This window comes from Sinocyclocheilus grahami, unplaced genomic scaffold, assembly GCF_001515645.1.
Source record: "Sinocyclocheilus grahami isolate Dianchi unplaced genomic scaffold, SAMN03320097.WGS_v1.1 scaffold48.1, whole genome shotgun sequence".
In the NCBI taxonomy this organism is placed as follows: domain Eukaryota; kingdom Metazoa; phylum Chordata; class Actinopteri; order Cypriniformes; family Cyprinidae; genus Sinocyclocheilus; species Sinocyclocheilus grahami.
The window spans coordinates 315,780-324,805 of NW_015505227.1; the positions used below are offsets into that span (position 1 = coordinate 315,780).

The window sequence follows — 9,026 nt, forward strand, 5'->3', positions numbered from 1 at the left end:
GTTTGTAGTGCAAACAGTTTTACCGTTTACTGCACGTTGTTATTCGCCTCGCTTTTTACCTATAGCGGCTAATGAACCGGATGGTCTCACCCATAGGCTTACTTCCGCGTTAAAAGAAAAAGGTGGATAGAGAAAATTAATCACATTTTCACTTCTGGAACCCTGAACTGACAATATTTCAACACTGTGATCGTTCATGTGCTCATCTTGTAAATATGATCTTTCCAACTTGATTTGAGGGCAACAACAGAAGAGAGAAAACATGCAGGCTTCCTAAATGATATTCCAACTTTATGCAAATAACTGGCTCATTAACATCTTCACTCATTTACATTGCTCTCCAGCCACCAATGCCACAACTACACACAGCCTAACCTCAGTTCTCTCTCCAGTCCCCAGTGAACTCCCTTCCCACCCTCCTGTTTTGCCCCTCCCTCACCCGGTAGGGGCTCCTCGCTCAGCGCCGCTGTGTCCACCGTGGATGGGGGCGGGGGTATGTGCTCAGGGGGCGGGTCCTGAGCGGCATCGGTGAGCTCCGGGAGAAGATCTGATTGGAGGGTCGCGTCAGTTTGGGACTGTGAAGGCGGAGTCTGTCGTGAAAGGGGCAAAATCACAGATTTTAAACATTCTTTTGCCTTAACTTATGAATGAAAGTACACCGGTGCCATTATGGACAAATGCTAGCGATTATGACATGAATTTAAATCAAATAACAAAAGAGCTATCCGCATTAGTACGCATAAGCATGTTCTTACCTGAAAGAGGAAATTGCTCCAAGCTGCATCCATCACGAAGTGTAGAACAGTAGAGACGCCGTTTGAAATAAACTATTCGAAAGAACGTCTCCTTCCACTATTCGAGCAAGTTTAGTATTTATTAAACTGTAAATCAAACAAATATAAAAGGACATGTTAGTGAAATTGAAGAAGTGAAAGAATGCATATTACACTGATAAATATACATTTACCTTATTTCTAAAGAGTACAAAATAAGAAATGAGAGTTGTCAGTCACAGTATGCTATTAACGCCGCATTGTCACATAACAGTGGCCTATCATGCTTAAAAATATAATCTAAAATGAATTTCTGCATGTAATGTTTTCTTATTAATTAGACCGCTGTGTGATAATTCATGCAGAAATAACCCAATTAAAATGGCAGTTTAATGTTTCATTTGCTCTCAGCGTCGCACAGCGTGGTTAAAAATAAAAATGCCATCAATTTTATTGTAAGATTCTTCATCCAGGCCCCGAGCGGCATCTGAGCGAGCCTCGGCGTTGCGTTAAATCTCATTCGTGTCTGGCGAGCGCTCCGCCGGTCGTCGTCCACGGCTCCCCCACGGAGGATGACATGTTTTCCTTTTTTTCCTGCAATACTCTCACCCTCCCACCCTCGCTCTTTCTTCCTTTTCTTTTTTTATCCCGTCTTCTCTGCCCCGCTATCTCTCCCCCACCGCCGTGTCCCCCTTGTTTTAAAGGGATAGTATATTTTGAGTGAACACCCCCTCTGTGTCTTCGTCCCCTCCTCCACGCGATGTTCTCGAGCGCGGTGTCGTCCTCTCGCGCCCCTCCGGCGCTCGAGTTCGGCCGACGCAAATTACAGCATAAACGTCGAGATCAGTTAAAAGAAACCATCCGCGCGTTCTTCTCTAAAATCCAGCTCTACAGCAGAGATTCTCGGCGGTAGACAACTGGATGTTCGTATGGGGGAAAAAATGTCGCAGGTCCTTAAAGGTAAAGACGCACGCAGACGCAGCTGCGGTAAACAATAAGCGGCTCCAGATCACTGCCGATAATAATTGTACACGCGCCCACATTAAACACACATATATCAGACTCACGCCCAACTAACAATTTTATGAGCTCCCAGACAGCACGTTCCTTTTTGATCCTCGCAAACCGTTCCCAGAACAGAACACTCATGCCTTTTTAAAGGAAAAAGAACGTTTGTTTTAGGTTGTGCGTGATGAACAGAACGTTGCTTTAACGTTCACTTAACTTCTCTACATTACACCAGCAGCATAAGACCGTCTTTCCATTAATTCTTTAATTAGACATTCAAATTAACCAAAACATTATCATACATAATATGAGCATTAAATTAAATGTTCTTGAATATATATATATAAATTGCTTCCCAAAGGGAGAACGTTTTGTGTTTGCTGGGCTGATGGTAATATATCATCAGTAACAGCTGCAGGGCTGTTAAAATGTGATCAATAAACAGCTGCATCTTGTTGTCAGGATATCTTTATTGTCAAATCATCAGTTACAGTACAAAATGACTTTTCTCCAATCATATAACTCTCATATATTTCAGATCATTTATAACAACAGCTGTAAAACTTTAGACGGCAAACAGTAGGTCTACCCCTCTACCACAACCCAGTAATACATTCAGGAGGCTATGGACGAAAATGATGCCTGAGCCACTTGCTTAATATAATAATGGCTTCACACGCTTTAAACTAATATTCAAACAGATAAACATTCTTTGATATACCTGCAACAAAAACAACAGTGAGTGTAATAAAACCAGCTATAGACAGGCTCATACAGACAGTTCAAAATAATTAAATACCACAACTAATGATAAAACAATGGCCAAATACAGTAATACTCAAGTGGCTTTCAGCTGAAGCGTGGAATGTGCCTGTCTGTGTGTGTGTGTGCGCGCATGTGTGGAAATGTTGGTTTTAAATAGCAGAGCTATTCTAAATTCCATTTAAATGATACATGATTATTCCATTAATGAATAAATTAACCCTCAAACATAAAAATGAATATGATGACACCCCAAAGATGACATAAACATGGTACACTCATAGTGCAACTACTAGTTCCATCAACAGCAATGAAAAGCACAACTACAGGAATATGGGTAAAACTCGTAAGGAATTTGCCCTGGCATTATAGCATTGATTATCTATATTCAAATAAATATAAATGCTCACTGAGGCTTTGTCTGGTCCCATAACTGATTTCCATTATCTCATCCTCATTTATACTGGCCAGCGATCTCATCACTCTTTTTTTCTGCTCATCTCTTTTGCACAGCCTTTGTCTCATTTTTCTTGGTTTCTGCATACTCTCATGTCTCATTGTGCTTTGCTCCGCTCTCCCTCACGGTCAGCCACATCGATAGCAGCCATGTTACGGGAGGCGGTGATGAGGTGGAGGAGACTAATGCCAGACTTCAGCACACAGACCACGCTGCAAACTCCCAGCAGCCATTGTAGCCACACTGGGTAGAAAAAAATGCAACCAATATTTAAATAAAATATCATTTGTATTATAGAATTGCTATAGTGCATTCTTATGATTTCAGTACTACTTCAATGAATAAATCTGGCAAATGGAAAGATATATATATATATATATATATATATAAATAAATAATGATCCTATTTGCTCCAAAAGCCTCAGCCGTTGTTTTAGAAACACTCATGCAGCAGTTGCCGAGGTAATATAACACAAAATATAGTGTTATAAATATAAAATCACAGTCACAGTAGGTCCATTATAAAGACAGTGAGAAAACAGCATGCTGACACTCACCCTGGGGTTCCTCGATGTAGTAAATTACATACAGCAGACAGAAGAACAGCTCGTTCCCCATACACATGAAAAACAGCACCGGCTGTGGAAAAACACCGATGTCAGAACAGCCAGTACATGTAAAACTTTTTCACTAGATTTAAGAACAACTCAATAAGCTTTTGATGGGAGTTCCTGACTGTGTGAAGGAATGTGCATGAGTGAGTGTGTTACCCTGGATGTGTAGTACAGCCGTAAGATGGGGTTGCCAGAGAGGTCAATGGTCTTGTGACTGGTGGCTCCCTTCATCATGGAACTGAAAGAAATTGGAAAAAAAAGGAACAACTCATATTATTAACAATGATTTATGTAGAACATGCAGGGAACACAGATACTTAAATTAAATACAATAAAATTGGATTCTAGGGGCCTGTGGAGATCCATGAACGTACTCCAGGGTGTCCGTGGAGAAGATAGAATTGATTAACATTTATAAAAAATTTTTATGAACAAACGTATATTCTGACATGTGTTAGATAAGTGTTAGTTACTGATTTTAATAAAGTGTTACAAGGAAAATCTAGCTAGCTGTGAGATTGTGGGTTAAAAATAAATAAAAAGTGTTTTTTAAAGCCGCGATGAAACGGAAATAGCAACAAATTATTTCTTCCGTACTGTGAAATTTATTATCGAAAAAGAACAAAATATAGGACAGGGACTTGGTTCTATCAACTGACAATTGGATGGAGACCGATCTGAATACAAGCTCGCAGATGACTGCAATAAAGGAGCAATAAAACAGCAATTGTTTGTCGATATATAGTAGATGTATATTAGAAATGCGGGAGCATTTAACTTTGCAATTTCACTGGAATGAAAAGCAGACTACAAATTAGCAATTAGACAAGTGGGGCGTGCGTCTGAGAGCTATGTGCAGGGGTGGCAGTAGTGTCCCATGTTACACGAGAACTGAGCCAGTCAAGGCAAAATGACTATGTAGCCTATGCCAGGATCTGCCTCTGATGGATGATGCTTTTCAATTTGGGGTGTGATAATCTGTAAACATTAAGAGAGATTTCTAGAGACCCAAATGCCCCCAAGTATGGTCTTAAATCAACTATGACTTTATGCATGCATATGTCAGATGTCTCTTACAGAGTGCTGCAGGGATGACATATTTATATAGGCCAACCTGGAAGCTCCGGTTCGCTCCACCACTGTCTTTCGGATTATTGCAGAAAACCAACAAAAGTTTATGATCCTTACATGTTTTGTTCATCATGATCACCGACAACCTCTCTAGTCCCATTTAGCCACTTGTGAGCACTTGCTACCTTTTTCAAGACACGTAAATGCTTTAAATAATGTAACTGATGTATTTTATGTCATAGAATAAAACGTAAAAATATCTTGAGCTTGTGTTAACCACAGACCTACGCTGCTTCTGAAATTGCATATTTCCCTGCTATATAGTAGGCTAAAAAAGGAAGGGAACAGAATAATGTCAAAATTCACAGTATTCATAAAAAAGGAGGCAAAAAGTGACCTGTGACGGAAACTTTACTATCCCACTTGTGATGGCAATGAACTGACGCAAATTAAGCTAGTAGGTCATATGACAATGACAACATGATAAATGTAGTACATCCAGATTACATTCATACTATATAGAACATGCTTTTTAAAGGGGTCATATGATGTTGCTAAAAAGAACATTATTTGGTGTAATGCAATGTGTTTATGTGGTTTAAGGTTAAAAAAAACATTATTTTCCACATACTGTACATTATTGTTTCTCCTCTATGCCCCGTCTTTCTGAAACACGTAGATTTTTACAAAGCTCATCGGTCTGAAAAGCGAAGTGGGCTCTGATTGGCCAGCTATCCAGTGCGTTGTGATTGGCCGAATACCTCAAGCGTGTGACGGAAATGTTATGCCCCTTTCCATACTGTGATGACGTGTCAGGCCGGAGTGACGAGACAAAAACATTTGTTGCATCCAGTGGGGACATAATTATGGATTATAATGACTTATACTGTCTTTTAACGCATTGCGTTGCATCGCACCGCGTAAACATAAAAACCATGTCTGCATTTGTGATCGGAGAAATTACAAACAACAAGCGCTACTCTACACTGCTCAAAACTCGCGTTTGAATCATCAGTGGCAAATTCTTTAAATATAAAAAACAGCCGGCATTGAGAGTCTACTCTACCAGGATCAGAAAACAGTCCTCCATAAAATGTGCTGCACACATCTGAATATTTGATTTGAACTGTTCTGGAACAGTGTTGTAAATACAACTTAACCACTGATTTCTAGTGAAACTACTAACAAAGTAGTTTCGCTTTCACAACGAAACAGCGCCACACACGCCTTGAGTGAGCGGAGGCCGGAGGCCTAACGTGAGCGGCAACCTAGAGTGAGCGGAGGCCGGCTTGAGGGAGCAGAGGCGGGTGGGCTTGAGAACGGCACGGCTGGCGGATTCGACGAAGGAGCATCCGGCGGGCTTGCGGCAACCACATGTGACGACCCCGGGCTGGACTCCGCTTCGTCCACGGTGAAAGCCGATCCGGTGATCCACAGAGCAAAGATGAAGTATTTCCTCCGCGACCAGCACGGATCAGCTCCAGGCATGACGGAGCGGATATCGTCCTCTTTTGGAAGACCAAACAAAGTAGTTTTGCTTTCACAACGAAACACAGCGCCTTCACGACATGGCGCAACAACAATACTACAGCGAGAATAAAAGTTACGCCTTCTTTCTTTGCGTGAACATTTGGGCGGCGTTATGCTAATCTTCCCACATCGTGACGTAGACGTGTGGGGGCGTGTTAGAACGAGCCGTTTTAGGTAGGCGGGGCTGACTCTTAACTTTTATAAAGAATATCTCTTTGGATTTGAGACTTTAGTCTTTGCAATTTTACAGATCTTCTTTATGCACTAAGAGCTTGTAACACTTCAAAGAGAAAGGAAAAAATTTAAAATCGCATCATATGACTCCTTTAATGCAGCCCTTATTTCAAGCATTTAACCAAAAACTCATTCACACTGAAACCACAATGACTTGGGGATGATGGGTTTTAGGACTCAATCCTTAGCATTCTATTGGATGACTGATGTTTGGACACACCTGTGCAGGTGCAGCCAGTGGCTGGCCATGTCCAGACACATGCTGAGCTGAAACAAGAACGTGTAGGACGGGTACAGCAGTGCCAGGTTCACCAACAAACACATGGTGGCACAACGGTCTGTCAACATGTCCAGCATGGCACCAAACTTTGTACCTAAGGAAGAGGCAAGGATGAGTACAGAGAGAGAGAAAAGCACAGAAAGAGGAATAATGTACAACGCAAAGCTGAAGATCACTACCTTGATTAAGAGCGCGAGCTGCGTGTCCATCGAAGGCGTCCAACAGGGCACTCAGTAGGTAACAAAACACTGCCGGGCCCGGGCAGCAGGGCATCAGGTAGAAGGATACCAGAGCCAGTACAATACGAGCATATCCTATTGAAAGCGTGGAAGAGATTCGAAGGGAATATGAGTGTACATGTACAGAGAGCCGCGCATAACATGCAAACAAAAATATATTTATCATGGCCACGAATTAGGAATTTGTTCCCTCGTTTTTGTAAATCGTGGCCACATTGTACTAATTGGTAATACAAAGTTTTGATTTCATAAAAAGTAGGGAATTATTTAGTACAATGTGGCCCCCGATTTACTAAAATGAGGGAATTAATTAAGAAGTTGTGGGAACTGATTAAGTCATGGAAACAAATTCTTAATGTGTGGCCTCAATGTAACTAAAACGAGGGAACTAATAAAAAAATTAATGAGGGGACAAATTAATGCAACGTGGCCATGATTTACTAAAAAGAGGGAACAAATGAATAAGTTGCGGTAACAAATTCTTAATTCGTGGTGGAAATGAATGAATAAAATACGGGAACTAATTGTTAATTCGATTTTTCTGTTTCAATTTTGAGATGTGGGTGTTGTTGCACTCAAAAGTGTCCTGTTATGACTATTTCAAGAAACATTATTAGGTCAAAAAATGTTAACAATAACATATGCAGGAATATATACGGTGGCCGAGAGAGCTCAACGCGCTGCAACTTCCGAAAACACGTGCAAATAGAAAAAGCACCAGCAAATCAAGAAACCATCTTCATCAGTTGGACAGCACATGTGCTGCAAATGCTCACAACGCAAACAAATAAAGAAACGCACTGCAAATGCTCACAACACAACTAAATAAAGAATTGTATTTGCAGCGCGTTTCTTTGTTTGGGTGTGTTGTCAAATTGATGAAGTTGTTTTCTTAATTTGCAGGTGTTTTTTGTTTTTTTTTGCAGCGCGTTGAGCTCTCTCGGCCACCGTAGAGGAATAAACTGTTCATAATAAGATCCATCATATAGATTTAGACCATAAATGGGGTGAATTTTAATTTATACAGACTTTAATCCTTTGTATACACTACACTGACGGCATTAGTGGATGAACGCGCTGTACTGAATGAGCTTCACTCTTGTATTAACGGTACAGTGACAGCCTAAAGCATCATGTCAACACCCGCAGGAAGTCAAAACAACACAACACAAAAAATAGCCGCTGTCAAATACAATAATCATGAAAACTACACTAGAATCTTTACATAAAAACTTTGTGACCTTTAAATACACATTTTAAATGAAATAACCACTATCTGACAGAAAGCCGCGGTTAATGTTCGCAGAGCTCGACGGTCCGCGTTAGTAAACGCGCTCGGTTGACACTCACCGATCAAATTCGGCACGAACAGGAAGATATTTTCTTCAGCCATGGTGACGAGCGTTTCTATTTGGTCGGAGCTGCCTGAAATTTCTCTTCTAGGCTTCTATGTTTCTATTTCCCTCTTCAAACCCCTCCGACTGCTGGAGCGCTGTAGCGGAGCGTGGCGCGTGACGTCATGTTTCCTGTACGTACGGACGTACGTGCGCACGACGTCAGAGGACTCCTCCCCTTTAAGTGGCACGCGCTGTCCTGTGTCACGGAGTGAATGCATCACATGAGTGGGGGAAGGCCGTGTTTAAAAACTCATCTCAACCCAGCCATTAGTTTAACTGCAATGGAAACATATATATATTCATTGAAACATTACGTTTTTTTCCAATAAATCTGCACTATAGTACTTTACTATTTTGACTGCTTTGTGTTTTGTAATGAAAATCCATCCATCCATCCATGCATGCAATGTCCATTAACAGTGGTTTCATAGGTCAGTTAGAAAAGCTTCCAATTAAAATGATGAACTGCACAAATATGCATATTCAAGGGATAATATACAGTGTGTAGGCCATTAGCGCGAAATCAATCTGAATAAGGCGCATTTATTTTTGTAATAAGTGGTTTATTTTGATCAAATGTGCATTATCCCACTTTCCTTTCACAACTACTTTAAATTTAGACCAATCAGAATCAAGTGCAGTGATTTTTTTAATGTTGTCT

At 40.8% G+C, this 9,026-nt stretch overlaps 2 protein-coding genes across 3 annotated transcripts in view; both read right to left on the minus strand.

Moving 5' to 3' along the window:
- LOC107582858 (vascular endothelial zinc finger 1-like) overlaps nt 1–1,893 on the minus strand; it is a 16,547-nt gene extending 14,654 nt beyond the window's left edge. For both annotated transcript variants that reach the window (XR_001608982.1, XM_016268873.1), the window contains exons 1-3: nt 968–1,893; nt 756–881; nt 440–590 (exon numbers count right to left, since the gene is read on the minus strand). Coding sequence is in view for 1 of the 2 variants with exons in the window: in XM_016268873.1 (XP_016124359.1) it covers nt 440–590; nt 756–788 (184 nt within the window). In the remaining variant the exon portion in view is untranslated. The remainder of the gene's footprint in view (nt 1–439; nt 591–755; nt 882–967) is intronic.
- A 343-nt stretch (nt 1,894–2,236) lies between these two features.
- On the minus strand, nt 2,237–8,514 carry LOC107582865 (CDP-diacylglycerol--inositol 3-phosphatidyltransferase-like). The gene is made up of 6 exons (XM_016268880.1): nt 8,319–8,514; nt 6,909–7,043; nt 6,670–6,823; nt 3,771–3,852; nt 3,558–3,639; nt 2,237–3,243 (listed from the first exon to the last, which is right to left on the minus strand). The coding sequence occupies exons 1-6, from the start codon at nt 8,359–8,361 to the stop codon at nt 3,098–3,100; spliced, it is 642 nt and encodes a 213-aa protein (XP_016124366.1). The 5' UTR covers nt 8,362–8,514; the 3' UTR covers nt 2,237–3,097.
- Nucleotides 8,515–9,026: the final 512 nt, after the last annotated feature.